The sequence below is a fragment of the Diadema antillarum genome, unplaced genomic scaffold (genome assembly GCF_040938485.1).
Source record: "Diadema antillarum isolate AM-2024a unplaced genomic scaffold, OU_Dant_1.0 seq00000321_RagTag, whole genome shotgun sequence".
Lineage (NCBI taxonomy): Eukaryota > Metazoa > Echinodermata > Echinoidea > Diadematoida > Diadematidae > Diadema > Diadema antillarum.
In genome coordinates, this window is record NW_027271340.1 from 1,466,974 (window position 1) to 1,489,172 (window position 22,199).

The 22,199-nt window shown below is 39.9% G+C and overlaps 1 protein-coding gene across 2 annotated transcripts in view; it reads left to right on the plus strand.

Annotated features, from left to right (window-relative positions):
• Positions 1-341: 341 nt before the first annotated feature.
• Positions 342-22,199, plus strand: part of LOC139730563 (coatomer subunit zeta-1-like) — a 112,489-nt gene continuing 90,631 nt past the window's right edge. For both annotated transcript variants that reach the window (XM_071641414.1, XM_071641415.1), the window contains exons 1-3: positions 342-435; positions 18,809-18,877; positions 19,995-20,076. In XM_071641414.1, coding sequence (XP_071497515.1) covers positions 418-435; positions 18,809-18,877; positions 19,995-20,076 — 169 coding nt within the window. In that variant the 5' untranslated portion in view covers positions 342-417. The remainder of the gene's footprint in view (positions 436-18,808; positions 18,878-19,994; positions 20,077-22,199) is intronic.

The following is a 22,199-nucleotide window of genomic DNA, read 5'->3' on the forward strand; positions in this document are numbered from 1 at the left end:
ATAATTTGATATTATCAAATATCATTTTCTGACAGCAGCTATTTACTTGCACTTGACTAGCTATGCCATGATTGTGACTGCAACAAAACTTTTAAACATGTTTTGCGAAGAGTTGTACAGCTGCATTTATAGGACCTATGTTACGCCGATATATAGCCATTGATACAATGTACATATTATTATAACTAACAGCAGTATCATGATTGTTTATAGACAGGTGTATACCGCGCCGCAGCAGTCAACAGTGTGTACCACACAGAAGAGTTCTGTGGTGTACCACCGTCATAAAAGACGCCCTCTATAGAAAATGAATAACTTCTCGCGCTTCGCATCATCGGAACTTATCTCTCGAGTAGAGCGAGACGTAGACACGTCATTTATCGTGAATCTCGAGACTACACGTTGGCATACGTAAACATGGATTCATCATCAGCGGTAAGAACTAGTACTAGATATTTTCTGCATTTTATCATACTAACAAAGTACACATTGAATGTAATTTTTCATGATAAGTAGGCGAACGTTTCGCTTTTCTGAGCAGTTTTCAAAGGACAAACGTCAGTAAATGCCACTTGTCTTAGTACGTGGTCCCATACGCTGAATTTGGTGTTAGCCTACAGTGTAGGTCTAAGTTTACTTTGCGTTTGCTTCAGTAAATTAGGTCTAGTTCAAATGATTGACCGAAAGATCAGTCTGTATTTGTTTGTTTGTTTTTTGTTGTTTTTTTTTTGTTCATTTCCATCTGAAAAGATGGTTGGATAGCCCATATTCAGCTACGTTAAGCTGGTCTTCCATGGGGTCCAGTTGTAAAATTTAGTTGGATGTGAGTGAGGTGGGACCACTTCACCGGGTTAAACACCCTGCTCTTTGCGATGAATGAATGAAGCGGGATCTTTTACGTGCATGAGTTGTTACTCTCTCTTACATGGGACCTCCATTTTATGTCCTATCCGAGGGACAGAGTGTTTTGCCTCTTGCTAGAGGAGGTGGTATGCTTACACACAACATTGCTCAGTCCAGACTTGGGTTCGAACCTGGGCCGCCGCGTGATCGTGAGGCAGACGCGCTACTGACTGAGCCAACTCACCGTCTGTATCTTGTCGTCGGAGAGACTACGTCTGGCTTCATGGAATCCCCTCCTTTCCGGAGGAGGACCGTTGAAATAAAGAAAAAAATTCATAAAACTCCTCCGGACTGACGGATTTTTCTGTGTAAACTTTAACCTTTAATTTTATTCAAGTGAAAACTCGCCTGACCAGACGCCGTGCGAAGCACGACTACGCTGTATATAGTTAAGTGGCAGCCAGCAAGGCCGGTGAGGCCAGAGTGATTATGAGCATTTTCCTCTACACTATAAGAAACGTGTTCTGCTGTGTAGATCACACGTTTATCTAAGCTTGTGGTCAATTGTCATTCTGAAGAAATTGGTCCATTATAATATTAAGAAAATGAAAACAGCTTAATATTACTCTTCATTGAACCAACCCTGGGGCGCGCGGCGCTCCACTGTTGACACTGTCTGTGGGATCAGTGCCCTGAATGAATAGTTGCACTGTTGAGTAGCAACATAAGTTCAGGCTCTAATACCAAAGTGCCTATTTCACCAGCAATAGGGCTTGCATTTATACGACATAAATGTTGACTTTACTACCTTTGGTAAATTTGCACATATCCTGCCCAGACTGTTCCCATGGTCTTGTAAAGAGGTTTTACTTAGTTCATCTTCTTTCCATGAATCACAACAGAGCGCCCTGGGCTAATTAATGTCTTTGATGCTTATGCACAGGCGATAGATTGGCTAGTCATGCACATAATTTCCAAATTGCTTATTTTATGCAATCGAAGTGTAGCAATCTCATGTCGGTTTACATTGTAATAGATTGTCCAAATTTTACCTTTGGTGAGTTTTAAATGATTTACCTACATCTTTACATATACTCAGATTGTAATAATCCAGTTTCTAAAGCTCAGAATGCCAAACTACCACCCGGATGCAGAGATTTTAAACCCAAACTGTCACATACAGAGCCAGAACGCTTTGCGTTCCGGCTAATTGCAGTAAATCATTAAACATTACATGATGTACCATCATAGATCTATATAGGGCAGGATGGAAGGAATTTGTCTACCTTATACTGTTGTGGATTGACAGTGTCTCCAAGCCCACTGTACTTGTGCTGCAAAGTGAGAGAAGGGTGCATACAGTTTGCATTGATAAGAACTGTACTGCATGCAAAATGATAACAACAGTTTCGAGGGCCTTGGTCCCCATCATAGTCCTACATTGTACTTTGATCGAGCGCTGTACTCGCAAGATATAAACAGATAGTCACAAATATCTCATCATCACACACAAACACAAACTACATCGTATTTTCATTCACAGGACAAGTTGAGCGAACATCATTATCTCTTTATAATTTAAACTGACCAAAATCGATTGTATACCATTTGTGTTCTATATATTTTGTACCCGTATTTTTTAAGTTGTGAAAGTCTTGTACTTACTTTGGGGCCATTTCCCATCAATCCTGAAGGCTCTTATTGGTCCCCCACAATGAATATGTTCATACTACAAAAGTACAATGTATGACTTGAAACTGTAACGATGAAATGAGATGAAATGAATCATAGCAATTTGCCAGAGCCATCTGATACTCCACATCCAGGGCCACTATAGTGTACATTTGTATTAACACGACATTTGCTCCTCAAAAATTACTCTGGTCTGACGTTTCCTAAGGACTTAGGGATAGGGTTAGGGTTGTGATGGGGTTCTTAGGTTTAGTTTGATGTGAGGAAAAGGATTAGAGTTAGGTTCTATGTTTGTGGATAGAATTCATGTTTGGCTTAATAATAATAATAATAATAATAATAATAATAATAATATAATAATAATAATAATAATAATAATAATAATAATAATAATGAGCCAAGGAAGAGAGGTTATCGACAGCGCATGAAGCGCTTTTGGGAGGAGGAAGAACTCTTTGCAATATCAGAGCAGAGATTAGCTGATCAAGTCAGAGCTATAAGAGTAAATCGATGGTTCTCTGAAGTCGAGTTGGAGGAGATAAAGAGAGAGGTGGAGCAGAGAGATACAAATAACGATACATTGCAGAATAATAGACCCATAAATGATAACTGTGCTCCAAATACCACGCTCCACGCTAGTGATGAGGACAATGAACAGATGGGGGCAGATACGGAAGCATCACGAATTGAATTCGAACTCTCTGAAGAAAAAACAACAATAAGGTCGAGAATCTTGGAATATATGACAGATTCTCAAAGAAGAAAGCTACCAGCTCTCAATTCAGTAGACAAACGCAAGCTGATGGGACATGTTAGGGACGTTAACGAAGTATTGGACACCATCGATACCACATGCATAACAGACACAAACGCTCTACTTTATGCTGCAGCCAAAGTTGTAACTGAAGATCTTGGATTTAAAGTGCATTCTAAGTAGAAAGTTAATAAAACTGAGCCATGGTGGAAAAGACGGCTGGAGGGACAAATAACGGAGATGAGGGCTGCTATATTAAGTAAACTGACTGAGAGCAAAAAGAGGCACTAAGAAAATCAGAGGACTATCTCAAATTGAGAAAAGGTACAACGTAAAAGAAAAAGGGAGGACTGTCGTCATTGAAGAGCTCAAGCAGCGTGTGACAGCGAAGGCTGCCAAGGTAAAACGATACCAGCAACGTGTAACGCAATTCAGACAGAACAAACTCTTCAAGACGAACCAGAAGAGATTATATGAGGAATTGAGTGGTACTAGAAATCACCAGGAGGAACATCCAGACCCAGTCGAATGTCAACAATTCTGGGGTAAGATTTGGGGTAATCCAGTTGAACACAACAAGGATGCACAATGGCTAAAAGATGTCAAGAGACAGCTCAAGCATGTCGAGAAACAAGAAAACATCTTCATTGATACACAAAAAGTGAAGAAACAACTGAGCAAAATGCCGAACTGGAAAGCAGCAGGACCAGACGCAGTGCATGGATTTTGGATCAAACATTTCACGGCAGTCCATGAGAGAATAGCAAAGCAACTACAGCTTGCTCTAGAGAGCGGGGAGGTTCCCCACTGGATGACCACAGGCAGGACGGTCCTCATCGTGAAGGACAAATCCAAAGGTAATGTTGCCTCAAATTACAGACCCATAACTTGTTTAAACATGGTATGGAAGTTAATGACTGGCATCATAGCGAATGAGATGTATTGCTTCATTGAAGGGAAGGACTTATTCCCTGTCGAACAAAAAGGTGGGCGGCGAGGGTGCAGAGGAACTAAAGACCAACTACTAATTGACAAAATGGTGATGAGAAATTCCAAGAGAAGGAGGACCAACCTGTGTGTAGCCTGGATCGATTACAAGAAGGCTTATGATATGGTGCCTCATTTGTGGATCGATGAATGCTTGCAAATGTTCGGACTTGCAGATAACATCCGAACTTTACTGACAAATTCTATGAAGGCATGGTGCACAACCCTCACATCGAATGGCAAAGATCTTGGTCAGGTGAGAATACAACGAGGAATATTCCAAGGGGACTCACTGTCACCTCTCCTCTTCGTTATATCACTCATTCCACTTACAAGCGTTCTGCGAAATGTATCGGCCGGTTACGACCTCGGAGGAAATCATGGCTCCCTCAATCATCTGCTGTTCATGGACGACCTTAAGCTCTTTTGTAAAGACGAGAAGCAGTGCGACAAGCTAGTTCAAACGGTTCGTCTGGTCAGCAAAGACATCGGCAAGTGCGCTACCCTGGTTATGAAGAGAGGGAGACGAGTGAAGAGTGCAGGAATACCACTCCCTGATGGAAGAATACTACAGAGTTTGGAGGAAGGAGAGAATTACAAATACCTCGGAGTGTTGGAATCTGATGATGTCTCGAACAATGCTATCAAAGTGTCTGTGACGAAGGAGTACTTCTCACGTGTAAAAAGTGTACTAAAATCACACTTAAATGGTGGACACGTGATCACAGCTCTAAACACCTGGGCGGTAGCAGTTTTGAGATACACAGGAGGAGTGGTCGAATGGACGAAGGCGGAACTGACTGGTATGGATCGGAAGACAAGAAAGATGCTCTCGATCTACAAAACCCACCAAATGAGTGCTGATGTCGACAGGTTGTACCTGCCAAGGAAAGAAGGAGGCCGAGGGCTCGTGAGTGCGTCAGATTGCGTTGAAATGGAGCAAATCAGCCTCAACAATTACATAGACAGCAGTGAGGGAAAACTCCTTCGAGCCGTTCTGGTTGAAAGTGGAAATAATGTAAACGCCATTGATCCACTTACTTTCAAAAGCCAGAAACGAACAGAAAGATCTGCAAAGTGGAGAGAAAAGCAGCTGCACGGGCAGTTTTGCAGAGAGACGGAGAACATCAGCAGTAATGACACATGGTTATGGCTGAAGAAAGGAGAACTGAAGAAGGAGACAGAAGGACTGATCATCGCTGCCCAAGAGCAAGCACTGTCAACAAATGCTCTAAAAGCCAAGATACAGAAGAGAGATGTGGATGCCACATGCAGGGTATGCCGAGAAAGAGACGAGACAGTGCAACATATCGTATGTGGCTGTAGTAAATTGGCGCAAAAGGAGTACAAAAGACGACATGACAAACTTAAATTCACTAATACTGTAAGAGTACTTTGATATCTTCCTCCATTATAGAACATGCAGTAAAATTCAGAGTTGCTAACTTGATTATGACAAGCTGATAATTTCTCGGGAAAAAAAATTACCCAAGGACTTTGTGAGTGAAGCAGTGGGCTATATTTTTCACTTTGAGCAATGTCTATACAATAGCACCACAATACCACCCATTCAAAAATACAATTTACATTGACTTCAAAGAACACACCATGTCTTAAAGCTGTTGAGCTTTCTATCAACTGAATGAATAGTCACAATAACAACTGTTTGATGTTTGATGTTTATGAATACATGTGTGTCTTGTCCATACTGTGCAGGGCCTCCATGAACAATAGTGTTCAACTCACTGATGGAGCCACTGTGTGAAAACAAGACTAATAAAAAATAAATTATAAAACTCTGCTACAATGTCTTAATTTGAAACTAGTAGGTATACATGTACAAGAAGTACTGCATGCAAGAAGTCAAGCAAACTGCACAAGTTGTGAATGCACAATTCTAAAGTAGGCCCACTTGATGATTTTGCAACAGTTCTCCAAACATGTGTATAAAATTGCACCTGGTGCAAAATGTGGACGCTTTTCAGAGCTAGGATTGTAAACGTAACAGCAAGGTGTTTTGAATTGGCGTTTTGATACAATATCAAATATTAAACAAACATTGGTAGAGAATGTGAGGAAAAGTTGTGAACTCAATTTCTCATACCTTCTTTTCATATTCAAATTTTAGCTTTCCGACCAAAGATGCGCTTTAAGATTCCAAAACAAAGAGTGATGCCAGTTGTGTTTAATAGAGAATGTTGATTCCCCCCCCCCCCCTCATCAAGAACTGCCAGGGGAAAGGGAAAGGAGAAGGGGGAGAGGGTATGTGAGGAGAAGAGGAAACTCCAGCAAATAAGCGTAACCCACTCAAGTTTTTATCACAAGTTCCTGTGATTTAAAAAAAAAAAGAAGGAAAAGAAATGCAGAGGAAGGAAACTGGGGGATGAGGCGTGTCTAGACAAACATAAGTTTGGAAGGGAGAAATCCCTTGAGTCCCAGATTTGTGCAAAAATGTGCGCGCTTGACGTTTGGGAAAAGAAAACGCTTTGTTCGTGCAGGATTAAAGGATAACAGCGCGCCGAAAGACAAGAATTTGTGTAAATGTGCCTGTTAGGTACTTGTCGTAAAGGACACTAAATTGGGTTATTAGACGTCATACATCATAGCTGAGGAACAACTCTGAATGGCCTATGGAATATTACAATAGATGCTACACTTTCACGGAGTTTACCAGTTGATGAATTAAATCTAATATTCAGATGTGTTTCACTCAGATTTTCTTTCTCTTTTTTTTTTTCTCTCTCTCTTTCCTACTGATCTGGTCCTATGAAATGACTACTTCCTTTATTTATTAAATTTTTTTGTGCTGTTTAAGAATTCTGATCTGTGTGTCTAGTACAGTGAGCATAATGCCCATGAAAGTTTATCATATTTAGCATGCATGTTACCAAGACAAAGAAAGTTCTGCAAATACATTATATACACAAACATGATAGACAGTATCCTGTGTTAATATAGTAATGATAATAAAGATGGTAATAATGATAGAAATATGTTATAATGATAATGACAATAATAATTATAATAGTATTACAAATGAAGTTTATGATGATTATATTTAAAATACTAATGATGATAATAATAAAAGATGTGATGTTGTACCCAGTAGTTTTGAATTTGATGTTTTGCTAAAGGCTTATTTTCCTCAATTGAATGATATCAGTTCTCATATGTAGATTATAAGGTTTGTATGCTTGCATTTATCTGCAGTCTGTTGGGCAAGTCTAACCAGTAGAAATTGCTAATAATGTACTTTATTATGACAGAGATAAATGTAACAAATGCTTGCAATACTTTGTGAATAACCACATTAAGTCCATTATAAATAGAAAATATTAAATGAGCTTTCAGTACACAGTTTTTGTTGGAAAACATGCTGATTTATTTTTACCAACAGTAAGAAAAGAAAAGTAAAGAGAACAGAGGATTTATGTAGATGGTCTCTGATCCCTCAGTGGGTCCCCATGTAGTGTTTTGGTATTTTAGGTATAAAAGCAGTCATTCGTGATTAAAACTAAAGGTAAAGGAAATCTGAAAAGCAAACTTCATAGCTTGCAATTATTTAGTTGAACCTTACCTACCCTTTTTTTTTTGTTTTTACCTTTAATAGCATGCATTATATATATTCTTGAAGCTATTCTGTCCAGCTATTATCCTGCTGGATAGGACAGTAAGTTTTAGGCAGAATTTGACATTAGTCCACTGTCTTTTCTGCCTACAATCCAGTCATTTGCTGGCTGTGCTTTTGTTCACTTTTTACTTGTACGCATAGGCAGGAAAAAAAACCAAACAACAACAACGAAAAGTGTCCTTGAGAAAGCTTTTTAAGTGATGCATTCGTTTTGTAGCTCTGATATAAATGAAGAGCTTGAAGAAGTTGTACATCATAATTTTGATGTTGTTGCCTCCCACGCAACTTCGACCTCCTCGTCCACAATATTCCTTCCTCGAACGGCACTCTGTGCGAGGCGCGCATGCTTGCCCCCCCCCCCCCCCCCGAATACATGAGCCACAGACGGTGAGCACTGAAAGTGGAGAGTGAGTTGTGCGTTCGATTATGACACGTGCGCGTTCCGAGACTGTCAGAGGGAAAGAGGAAGGCGCACGATGGCTATCTCACATGATTCATTGTTCCAGGGGGGTCCTACTGTACACCTCCTCTCCTGCCCAGTCTTTGCAGGTGGATGTGGCAGCTTTCAGCAACCAGGTTTCACTTTGGATTATCTTGTTTTTGTCTCATACGCAAGGTGACATATTCCATTGCTCCTCTCTCAAAGACAGCAGGTGTCCTCAACAAGCCCCCCCCCTTCTACTCTCCATATTCACTGAAATTGCTTTAAATTGTGAAGCCCAGCCCCTGTTTCATTATTGCAGACATAGGTGCATTCAAAGCTGGCTATTGCTATGTCTAAAAGCTGTGCCAAATGAAATCTAAAGATCTTCTGAATGGTCAAGTCTTCCCCCTCCCTAAACTGTGGATGCTGATTTAAGTTCATATTCTAGTATAACCATTCCAGTGACCCAGATGAAAATGAGAGAGGGTTAGGATAGAGTATGAATCAGTAGGGAAAGGAAAAATATTGAAAGAAAATGAAGAGGAGTGCTCAAGAGGAAACAGAATGGATACAGAAGGAAAAAAACAAACAAATCGTAGCAACAGTAGAAGAAGAAGAAGAAAGGGAAGAGGAAAAAGAAGAAAACAGGAAAGATCAAGAAGAGTAGAACAGGAATTAGGACGAAGATGAGATGCAATGATGAAAAAAAAAGGGAAAGAAAGAGCATGAAAGAAATGCAGAGGCAAAGAAACGAGGAACCAGAAAGGAAGTTGTAAAGCTTTTAGGGATGGCTGTGTCACAGGAGGAGAACTTGAGGTACCGGGGCACCATGTGTATTCTGATGTTGACAGTCAAACATTACTCAGAAGTCGGTGAGAATTCTTCCGGTACAATAATCACTGACAGACATGCGGGACTCAGGTGAGTTGGGCCGCGCTCCTCTGCACGGAACATTGCACAGTCTGTGGCACGCAGATAATCTCGGGGAAGAAGAGAGTGATTTCAAAATTTAAAAGGTATCCCTGAAAATGCTGCTTAGTGTTGTCATTAACCGCATGATCCAATCTTGTGCGTAGGAAGCTCTTTCTGTGAGTAGATACAGGTGTGCTTTCAAAACCCATGTTGCATCACTTAAGCATGTTTTGATATTTTGAGTTATTACGTAGTTTATACAGACTAAAATTACTTTAAGGCTTGCTTTACCAATGCCTTTTATAAATGTTCATTCCTTTTCTTCCATTTCTAGAAGTAATTCACTTTTCTTTTTTATCTTTATTTGGGAAGAATCTTACTCATAATGCAGAAACTTTCTCATATATCAACCACCAAAAAATTTGAATGCTTGTACTTTTACTGTGAGCTTGTCCTAGTAGAATCCATTTTATCAGGTAGAAAGTCTTTAACAGCACATTGCAGCACGTTTGAATTTGAGAAACCTTTCCATATCCCCGAAGGCGAGTGTTGCAGAGCCAGGAATGTTGGGCCTGGTGATGATTGAAATCATTCTTAAACAGTCATATAAAGCATCTTTCGGGGCGCTACCCAGTCGTCAAATTTCAATGGCTCTATTGAGCCAGTACAGGAATTTTCAATTGTCCTGAATGCTCAGACTTGCTGGGTTTAAAGAGATATACAATTTGTACATGTAGATCTGGTAATATGCTTGGTTACAAGGCAGAATGACAAAAAAAAAATTACCAGTTCTCATTGTTCAATGCAACTTGCACATTGATGATAATTGAGAAGATGAGTGCATGGGTTAATTTACTGTATGTGCTGAAATTTTGTGGTGTTTTTTTTTTTCTTCACAAATTTCATAAATAGGCTCTAGATTGCAAAAATAATGATGAGCGAAAATATTGACTATAATGGAAATGAAAATTTGCCCCTCAATCAAACACACTTATGTTGCAATATCAAGTGACTATACTACTAGTAGAACCCTGATGCCATGCTAATGGGACCCCTGCTGAAATCCTCAGAATACTAGTTAGTACATTTTATCGAAAGATTTGCTCTCATTTCATGCAATGTTTTAGACAAAATAGTTTGTTTTTAGTAGTTTGTTTCAGAAGTCACACTTTCTTCTGAATGTTTGTGTTATTTTTATGCCTCCTGTAAGAAATGTCATTGGAGTCATTGTTTTTTCAGGTTTTCTGTCCATCTGCCCATAATCTATTTTTAGGACAGCTTAACTGTTAGGTATCAGAATGAAACTTGGCATATGTATACATGAGTGGACGAAGCTGCACTTATCAGCTTGTGGATGTACATGCGTAAGGTCATAGGTCACGTAAAAACAAAACAAAACATTATTTCCTCCATATACATATCGTCACTGGGGCGACAAGACCTTGTATTGATCTACAAAATGTCAAATGATCAGGAGAGCCAAAAAACATGGCGACCAAAGCACTGTAGCGAATGAGATAGCCTTTCCTTGGACATGCCGTGGTGGATTCATTTTTGGGGTAAGACAGTTAGGATTTGGACAGGACATCACTGAATGGATTATTTGACTATTAATCCAAAAAAGTCATTTTCACCAAAATTTCAGATACAAGGTCTTGTCACCCCAGCGATGATATGTATTCTGCAATGCCTGAAGGTAGTTTCATGAAACTTTGTGTGATTACTAGTTAGATTTTCTAGAGAAATTATAAAGCCATAGGGTCAATAGTCAAATGGAAATGCTAAAATTTCTCTTTTTAGCTCACCCGAGCCAAGGGCTCAAGTGAGCTATTGCGATCGCTCTTCGTCCGGCGTCCGGCGTGCGTCGTCCGTCGTGCGTCGTCCGTCGTCCGTCGTGCGTAAACTTTTTACATTTTCATCTTCTTCTTGAGAACCCCGTGACCGATTTTCACCAAACTTGGCAGGTAGCATCCCTAGGGGGATAGGATCTCAATTTGTTCAAATGGGCACCATGGCCCACCTGGGGGGCCCCAGGGGGGCCCAAACACCCTAAAATTAAGGAATCTTTAAAAATCTTCTTCTCTAGAACCAGAAGTGATAGGGCTTAAATGATACTATGAGTAAGTACATTGAAGACTGTAGTTTCAAGTTTGTTCATGGGGGAATCAGGGGTGCCCCCCTTGGGACCCAGGGGAGGGGGTGGGGAGGGGTTCTAATGGGGCTTAAATTGTACATTTTCATCTTCACTTTGAGATCGCCATGTCTGATTTTCACCAAACTTGGTAGTTAGCATCCCTAGGGGGACAGGATCTCAATTTGTTCAAATGGGCACCATGGCCTACCTGGGGGGTCCCCAGGGGGCCCAAACCCCCTAAAATTAAGGAACCTTTAAAAATCTTCTCTAGAACCAGAAGTGATAGGGCTTGGATGATACTATGAGTTAGTACATTGATGACACACATAGTTTCAAGTTTGTTCATGGCGGAATCAGGGGTGCCCACCCCCCCCCCCCCCCCCCCCCCCTTGGGGATCCAGGAGAGGGATGGGAAGAAGTCCTACAGTTGTAATGGAGCCTGAATTGTACATGTTCATCTTCTTCTTGAAAACCTCATGATGAATTTTGACCAAACTTAGCAGGTAGCATCCCTAGGGGGATAGAATCTCAATTCCTTCAAATGGGCACCATGTCCCTCTTGGGGGGCCCCTAGGGGGCCCACCCCTCCCCCCACATTAAGGAATATTTAAAATCTTCTGCTCTAGAACCAGAAATGATAAAGCAAAGTTAATATCATGAGTTTGTACATTGATGACTTTAGTTCCAAGTTTGTTAATTGCAGATCCAGGGCTGCCCCCCCCCCCCCCCCCCCCCCGAGTTGAGGGGGGTGGGGGATCCATATGCAGACCTAAAATGTCCAATGTTCTCAGGTAAAAGTGTGCAAGAATGCATGGAAGGTGAAATTGCGATACTCGGGTGAGCGCGTGACCCGCGGGTCTCTTGTTTCTCATATTTTGGAAATGCTTGAGGTATCTTCATGAAACTTAGTACAGTCGACTCCCGATACAACAAAGTCCTTAGGACCAGCAGTTTTTTTTTTTTTTTGTTATTTTGAAAATTCATTATGAACGAACAAAAAGATAATAAAAAACTTAGAGCAGATAATGTTGGGATCTGAATATTTACTGTGATGTAACTGAAATTTTGTTATAACAGTATTCGTTTTGACATTAGTGCACTGTACATACATGTCCCACCTGACGATTATTCCCTTGGTAAGTTTTAGATCATGAGGTCAAATGTCAAGGTCAAAGGTGAGGTTAAATGCAAAAGTTACACTACTTAATGGTAAAATTACGCTATTTTTACATGTTATGCAGAGATGTACCTTAGATATGACACAATGTATACACTTTATTAAACTTCTTTATGCTGCACAATGATTATGTATTATTTAGAAAACATGGTTAGAACAATGCTCTTCTATGTCACAAAAAATATTTTCAGGCTATTGATACACTTTAAACTGCAGATAAGTATCACAGCACTGCTTTCAAGCCAAGCATGGGCAATAATTTTTGACATCTGCTCCATTAAATCATTTCTCGCAATTCAGCAGCTATGAAAATGTTTTAATTTGAAGCGTATGAAGGCAACGTGGGATAACCTGACGGTGCATGAAAATGCGGCAATCGAGGAGCGACAGTGAGACAGTCACTTTCCCCGCCCACTTCCCCCTCCCTGTCCAAACCAACTTCCTCTTCTCGCTCAAAATTCGCGATTGCAGGCAGCAGAGGTGAGAACAAAGCTGATGAATACCAAGACTGTGGTGTGAAGGAGATACAGCTTTCTGCCTCCATTAATCAGTAGTGCAGTATTCTTGGCTTCATGTCTCCTTGCTCTAGATGTAAAGAGAAGTATGTATCAGGGAGACAGTTTTTAAGATATCACTAAAGGTTTCAAGTGCAATAAGATTAGATAAAAGTGGTATCTATACTTCAGAGGTCTGATGGTCATCTTTTGTACATGTAGCATTCGGGGGGGGGGGGGGAAATAGCACGTGTATCATGGAGAGGTTTGCAATTACTGTAAGCAGCACTATTGCAGTTGCCATGGCAACAGCCAGGAAGCAATCAATTAGATTTGGGCTTTTAACTGTTTCAGTAGCAACTGCAATTATTGCAATGTACAACATTTTATGGAAACATTTTCGTCATGGAATGAGCCCACAAGGGAGCTGCCTGTCACATGACTGACAAATTTTGCTTCAGTAAAATACATCACTTTTGACGTAATACAAAATGATTGAAATTTTAGTTTTCTCAACTATGTACAATTAAGTCAACTTCTTCCAACAAAGGGATGCCTAACCGTATTTATATATTCATGATGTTGAGAATGATTTCAACAGAGAGAAACTTTTGGTGTCCACAAAACGACTGAAATTTGAGTTTTCTCAAATAGGCCCTATGTACAAGGAAATCAACTTCTTCCATACAAGTGGATGCCTAACAGTATATTCATGATATTGAGAATGACCTCAATGGAGATAAAATGAAATTAAGTGAAAGGTAAAGCTCTATGACATTTTTATGTGCACGGTAACCACTACTATGATGCCAGCATAATGAAAAAAAAAAATCAAATGGTCATTTATGTGGCCCTGGGGGGTGTTTCATCAACATTTGTCAGCACTGACAACTTGAATCACCATAGTAACAGTCAGTGACCAGAGCATCTCAGCCAATCAAAACCAAGGATTTTGCTGAAATTGTCAGCGCTGACAAACGTTGATGAAACACCTCCCTGGTGATTTCCTTTACTGATTCTTACCAAATGTAGATGACCAATCATCCTTTTTAGCATGGAGACTCATGGGTGGTCCAATTTATCTGCTGCCCACCAAGGTACATTACGAAAACCGCGAACAGTTCTTGTCGGCAAATACATGCATCGAAATGCACGCTCATCAGTAACGGTCGATTCCAGTCAAGATTCTGCAGCTGCGTGTATACGTACAAGAGGAATCAGTGATAGAACTGTACACAATTCATTACAGGAATTCTTGAATATATCTTAATTGGGCGAACCTTCCTACTTCATGAATCCCCTGCCACGCTACAGGGTTCTTAACCTGTTGAACACTAGTCCTGAATAAACTCAGGCAGGTGTCTATGAGAAATGCATATTATAGCAAAATCAGCCCATCCTTAATGGGTTAAATGACAAACCATCTTTGCTGTCTCTTCAGAGTTCATCAGCCTTTCTCTAATATGTGAATATTGCTCATACTTCACCCCCAAAGTATGCACAAGTGTAAATTCTTTGGGGGTACAAGAAGCAGTAGAGCTGCCCCCTCCCCCAACAACAACAACAATAACAATAAGAATAATAACAACAACAACAACCAAAAAGCTGTTGTGTGTACTATACTGTATCTGCAGTCTTACAACAAAAGTGACAACAAAAATAACAGCAGCAACATGTAGGGAACGTCTCTCTTGAGCCACTAAGTCCCACAGGTTGTACATACCGTGGGTACAGAACAAATGTAGCTGAAATTTATCCCTTATCATTAGAAGTTTAGTAGTAGTAGTAGTAGTAGTAGTATTGATGTAAACCAATTCCCAATTTACACTGAGGCCAAATTTTGAATCTCCTTAAACCGTTTTTGAAAACCCATTCAGAAAAACAGATTTCTTCAGTCCGTTTATATTGTTCGGGCTGCTCGCCCAAAGCAGGCTCTGACTGGCTCTGATTTCATGGTAACCGAGCCCCCCCCCCCCCCCCAAATAAACGGCACAAGCTTTTGAATTTCCTTTATAATCGCAAACATGATTGAGTGCGAGAGTGTGCAAGTTGTGCGGCGTATATCAGCAGCAATCTTTCACAACAGCTGATTTGTTCACTTTAGCCAGCAACTTCCAGAAAGAAAATAATTAACACTTCTCAGAAAACCCGTACTGCAGCCCATGCACCTCGAGGCTGCTATAGGAGGCTCTAAAACCGCCCCTTGTAGGTGGTGTCAGTGCCTGATTGGATCGGGTCTCCTCTTTTCACCTTCTCCAAGGGAGGAGGTTAACTATGTTTTCATTATCAATTGTTTGTTTGTCCGTGAGCAAAATAACTCAAAAAGTTGTGCACGGATTTGGATGAAACTTGCAGGAAAGGTTGAGAATGACACAAGGAACAGAAAATAAAATTTTGGTAGTGATCAGGAAATCTTTATGGATTTGATGAAGAATTTTCAATATTTTGGCAGGTAGGGTCAATGAACTTGGGAGTTCAAGCTGTGCATTTTTGAGGTTTTCATCCGTGTACTAATTTAAAGTGCGTGCTCTAGTTTCTGCTAGAGCAAGGTGCGCTGCACAGCTGAAAGTTGATGACGTAACAAAAGGCTGCTATATTTGGAAATCCGGTGATTTTCAGCTGCGTACGTCATATGTATGGGTGGAAATCACAGATCTCTATGGAAGAACAAGATCATTGGTTGAAATTAGCTGATTGGCAGAGGTCTGCGCTCTCAGAGTGCTTCTCTAGTTTTTTTTTGTGTGTGTGTATTCTGTCTGTTTATACTGAGCTGAAAGGCTCCTCAAGCCTGTTTGAAGATTCTTCAGAACTCAGACTCAGCTTAGTATAAATGGGGTATATTTGAAGCCCTCTCAAGAAAGTGGTGGCTGTTTTACATTAACATTGACAGTGCTGACATTGCATGGATGCGAGAGAAGGATGGTTTTGAGAAAAGGGGCTAGAGAGACCGAGAGAGGGCCATCTAGAGGTGGTTGGGGGCTGTGAACCAATTAGAGGCCAGTGACTGTATTGTGAGCTCACATCTCCTGCTTCCACAAGATAACACAGATTTGGAGAAAGTACTCAGCTTTTTGGTTCCTGTTCATATTGGATCAAATTAGGACCAGGAATCATTGGCACATTTGAAACATATACTCAAGAAACCCAAAATCAAACAAGCTACCCCCCCCCCCCAAAAAAAAAAAATGAAGACGTAGAAAAAAAAGAAGACTGAAACTAGTGACAGACAAATAAGAAGAGAAACTGATGAAAGGGAAGGGAGAAGATGAATAGACCGAGAGTGTTGGGAGTTTCCCCCTCCTTTCTATTAAACTGAACTGTCCGTTACTTCCTGGGGAATGTCTTTCGTGCTTTCAGTCCCAGCAAGATTTTGTGGAGGATTCCTATACAACTTCCTCAGCCAGGTCACCAAGACATCAGCCCCCAGACTCGCCCGCTGTGACTCCCTGTCGAATCTCGAAGGCCCAATTATCCTAGTGACAAAGTGTTTACTTTTCTTTCTTTCTGTTTTTTTTTTTTGGGGGGGGGGAGGGGCAGGGGAGGGGAAGGGGCGGTGAGCTGAACATGTTACAGCATAAATGCAACCGTAGCAACAACCACATCAATGAAATAGAGGAAAATGAGTAAATGATGATTTTTCACGCATTGTGTTGCACTTTGCAAATTCTGTGCAGCTGTAGTCACCTCATGATGGTGATGATGATGATGAGGCATATTTGACCGTGCAACACAAAACCAACAAAAAGTTGCACCCCTTGATTTTATGTGCAAAAAGGTGAAACAGGTCAACCAAGTCAATCTTGAGTTTTTCATACTTTCTGTAAAAGCTATTCTTCGTCTACATTATTCTTAAGTTTAGGGTCATGAAATGAATTGGAAAGTGTGTTTTCAGCAGTTTTTCTACAACCCTTTTTTGTAGAGTAGTGCAATTAGGTACCTCTTTAGAGGTCCCTTTTCATTTCTTTAAAATCCTATGCACACCCTTCACTTTCAACTTTTGAAAAGATAGCGCTACTGCCTTCACAATTGGCATTAATCATGGACAGAATGTCTTGATAGAGCATGCTAAATTTCAGCCTAATCTGATAATCCCTTCATTGTTGTTGTTGATTCCCATCCAAGTATGTATGCCCATGATTTTTATCATATAACTATTACTTAAAGACACTGAATAGTTGGTCTTAATTTACATCGATGAAGGGCCGTTTGTCAATCAGTTGCGATAGAGAGCAGTCCATGAAGAGAATAAAAGTAGTCTTTAGTGTTGTGAAAATGACTGCTCCCTTGTAGATAACAGGACTCTTCAATACATCATTTTCAGACCCTTCATGAAATCTTGTATGGGATGAGCAGAGTTGTATGTCTCTGATTAAAACGTGATCAAGTTTCTTGAGAGTTGATACTCCCTGCTAGCATTGCAGTGCAATCATCATCTGAAAGTAAAGAATAAAGAAAGTAAATACAAAGGAATGGAAAGAGAAGAAGAAGTAAGAAAAAAGGTGAAGAAAGAAGAGAAGCAAAGGGAAAATGAGAAGATAAAAAGAGAAGAATGAGAGGATGGAAATGATGAAAAAGAAGAATAGGAAGAAGGAAAAGGATAAAAGATATATAAAGGGGAGAGGAAGCAGAAAAAGAAGAAGGAAAAGGAAAAGGAAAATGAGAAGGAAAGGCAAGGAGAGGAGGAAAAGATGAATTGGAGAAGGAGGAGGAGGAGAAGAAGAAGAAAAAGAAGAAGAAGAAGAAGAAGAAGAAGAAGAAGAAGAAGAAAAAGAAAAAAAAGAAAAAGAAAAAGAAAAAGAAAAAGAAAACAAAAAAGAAAAAGAAATAGAAGAAGAAGAAGAAGAAGAATAGGAAGGAGAATGAGGTTTGCCGATTTAGGGTCAATCTCATCCCCTTCTCTCCCCCCCCCCCACCTCCTCCCTTTCCCTTCCCTGCAGGGGTTGACTCCCAACCTTAGGGGTTTTCCTCCCTCTCCCTAGACCCTGCCAAGCAGGGTGATGGAAAGAGAGGGGAAACTCAAGTTTCAAGGTGATTTCTTATCAGATCTGGAAAAGGATGCCCCTCATAGCTCAAGGTGGACCATGGTCAACTTTCAGGGGTAGCGGCTGTGATGTCAGTGGTCAGATTTCTCTGACCTTATTTTCAGGCTCTGAATCTTGAATTGCTGTGTTTTATTCCAGCTGACAGATGAAAAGAAACAGTGGCTCTCACAGTAAAACTCGAATGAATTGATTGATATGTTTCTCATAAGCACGTTTGAAATGTGTATGTGTGTGTATATTTTTGAGTGTTTGATTTGTCCCTTTTTTCCCCTCCTTAATCGTCATTTGAAGCATTTTGTGTATAACTTGGTAATGGGGAAAATAATATTGCCCCTTCTTGGCTGGAATTTCCTTCAGTATAACACAAAAACATCTAGTTGTTGAATGACTCTGTAGGTACTCACTTATAGACAGAATGGAAGATATTCGAAATGATTACACTATAGGAAAGATATGGATAAAGTTGTGTGAGGTGATAGCAGCAATATCCCGGCATGTAATCACTAAAAGGAAAGAATACCAGAGTGGATATTATAATGAATGGTGCAAGCATGTACTCATCATGGATTCTGCCGAACTGCTACTTATGTCAAGAAAATCACTAAAGAGGTTGAAATGATAAAGTTCTTCCTGTTGACTGTAGTAAAGATAATTTAATGATTTCTGTATTCATGATGTATCTTTTGTTGTTTTGTTTCCCCTCTTCTCCTCTATACAGCTGGCTAGTCTCTACACAGTCAAGGCTGTTGCCATCCTAGACAATGACGGCGAGAGGTTACTAGCAAAGGTAAAGCTCCAAATTCGTCATTTTACCCTCTCCTTGTCAGAGGCTGGAATCCCCATAGACTTAACACATTACCCACCCGCTCCCTGTGGACAATGGGTTAAGATATTTTGTTTGTTTGTTTGTTTTTTTTTCAATGTGATTTAAAGTCTTTGTGATGAATCATTTTGTGTTACATAATTGTGCACATATTACATCCATATCACCAAGTATAGGATGTTGTCCAGTCATTGTGTATTTCCTCTTGAATGGGGATGAGATGAAAGAGGTTTAAAATATTTCTGTGTAAGTTGTTCATGAAAAGTCGGATAAATGTCACACCACTAATAAAAATGCAATGTTTGATCATATTCATCACAGACAAGCTACCAACATGGATATACTGTAAAACATGATATATTCGCGGCATGAAATTTTCGCGAATTGGAGCTGACAGCCTTTTTCGCGGCATGAAATTTTCGTGAATTGCCACTGGCGTTCAATGCATGTAGTGTAGACAAGAACTTTCGTGTGCATTTTAATTTCGCGAATTTTGGCGCTCGCGAAATTCGCGAAATTAAAATGCACGCGAAAATTTCTCGTTTTACAGTAGATAGGTGGGATGCAGTATTTAGACTATGACCAGTATGCCATCTTTTATCCAAGCATCAAAATTTGGAGACCGTGGTATGATGGAAGAAGTGAAAGAAGAAATTTCAGTCTATCATGAAATAAAGGAGAATATGTTAGAAACAGTTACCAGTAATTCACTGTTCTGTGCAATTACATCTTTTTCACGCTGTAGCAAATTTAGCCCTCAGAATCTGTCATCGACTTGATTAGTCTGCATTTTGTTTTTGACCCAATTTCTTGCCAAACGGTGTTCACCAAAGCCCTGGTGCATGACTGCGTCATTTTCAATTCCTTGTTGCACGTGATCTCATACAACCAGAAACTGGCGCCTTCATCTGCTTTCCTACCTTTTCTTTGTCTTTTTTTAAAAATCTTTACTAAATGTTTGGTATTTTTCACAACATCCACCTTACCTGCTACTCAGTCACCAGGTGGATGAATAGGATCGTGATTAAACTTTCCCGTTGCTCTCTTCGCTTTCACAATTTTTGTCTCCTCTCGTTTGCAGTACTACGATGACACATTCGCGACGACCAAGGAGCAGAAGGCCTTCGAGAAGAACCTCTTCAACAAGACGCACAGAGCCAATGGTAAATGACGAGGATGAGAGTTGGCTTGAGTCCAACACTCAATGAGTTAGTCCCACAAGTGGTCATCCTTGATAGGGAAAAATGCCTGACTCTGCCTCAGAAATTGTATTAACCCGTTAAGGGCGGGCTGATTTTGCTACAACACACATTTCCCATAGACATCTACCCGAGTATACTCGGGACTCGTCCTCAACGGGTTAATTCTCAAGTGCAATATCTTGCATACGTGGAGTAAACTTCTCATTAGTTCTGTTTCTACCTCTCTGTCTTTCTGTCTGTCTGTCTCCCTCTCTTGCACACACACACACACACACACACACACACACACACACACACACACACACACTGACACACACTTTTATGATCACTACCCAAACCTTTAATTCTCCTATTCTGTGGTTGTAAAGGAGAATGAAACTCAAGTACATGTGTGCATTGAGTGAATGCAGCAATATAAGTAGAACACATACACTGTGGAGTTTGAGGAAAATCAGGCACTCCATTCAAAATCTATGAATTTGTACAGTTTTGGCGCTGCCATCACTGGATGAGAAGACTACAACAGTTTGTGACATCACACATGGACAGTGGTATAAAGAAAATATGAATAAAGAGAATTCAATATATATATATATTTATATATAAATATATATATATATATATATATATATATATATATATATATATATATATATATATATATATATATATATATATATGCATAATTAAAAAGTGTTTGACTTATCTTTTTTCAGAAAACAGGGGGGAATTATATTACCCTTAACCAGGGTTAAATATTAGCAGTGATACGATGACCCGTGGCCACCAAAAATTAATGTTTTTTCACGAAAATTCCAAAAAGGCTATCTTTTGGTAGCCCAATCAGGCAGCTAATTATATTCAAAATACATTTTTATATTTTCTTTAATTTTGGGCCACCATCTTTTTTTTTCAGGCCACCAAAATGTAAGATTCAATTATTTTAGTGGCCAAAACGGGACACCAGAGGTAAAATTAAGTGTCAAGCCCTGATTTGACATATTTTGATATCAAGAGGAGGGAATGTGTACCTTTCAAGAAAAATGAAATTTTGTAGAATTCTCTTCATGTGTTTCTCCATATTGTTGTCCATGAGGGACGTCACAAACTATCGTAGTCTTCTCATCCAGCGATGTATGACAGCACCGAAACTTCATAAATTTTGAACAGATTGTTTGATTTTCCTCAAACTTAACTGATGTGTTCTAATGATATCGCCACATTCACTCTATCAAAAGATATATTTATATTTCATTCTCCTTTAACCCTTCCCCCTCTTGCCCTCATTATGCCTCCGCAACGAAGTGGCCGGAGGCATTATGTTTGCGGGTCGTCCGTCCGTCTGTCCGTCCGTCTGTCCGTCCCGTTTTGTTTTTGTCGATATCTCAAGAACCGTGTAGTGGTTTTACATCAAACTTGGTATGAGGGTATATCCTTGGGGGATAATACTTTGTGTGGATTTTAGGGTCACAGGGTCAAAGGTCAAAGGTCAAAGGTTATTTTGTGAAAAAAAATTGAAATTCATGTTTTTCTCCATATCTCGCAAATGGTTCAAGGTATCTTCATGGAACTTAGTATATATGCTTGTACCGATGGGCAGTGATTATCTAGGGAAGTTGGGGGTCATGGGTCAAAGGTCAGGGGGTCAAAGGTCAAGGTCAACTCCTCAAAATATCACTACTTTCCTTAAAATGCAATATGCCTGAAGGCTTTTTTTTAAAACTTGATGTATGGCATGTATTACCCAATATATATTTTTGGGGAAGTTTCTTGCCAAAAGGTCAAGTGAAAGTGCTAAATTGCACTTTTTCCTCCATATCTCGAAAGTAACTCAAGGTACAATGTGTATCATCATGAAACTTACATATTTGTGCATGTTCTACCTAACAGTGATTCTCTGTGGAACTGTGAGGTCAAAGGTCAAACGAAAGGTTTAGATAATGCTATTTTCCCATCTGATACTGAAATTATACTTTTTCTCAATACCTTGAAAATTACTCAATGCATAAACTTATAAAAGGGTCAAAAGTCAAGTAAAAATCATCAGTTCCCCAAATACCTGCACTCTGACATTTTAATCATTC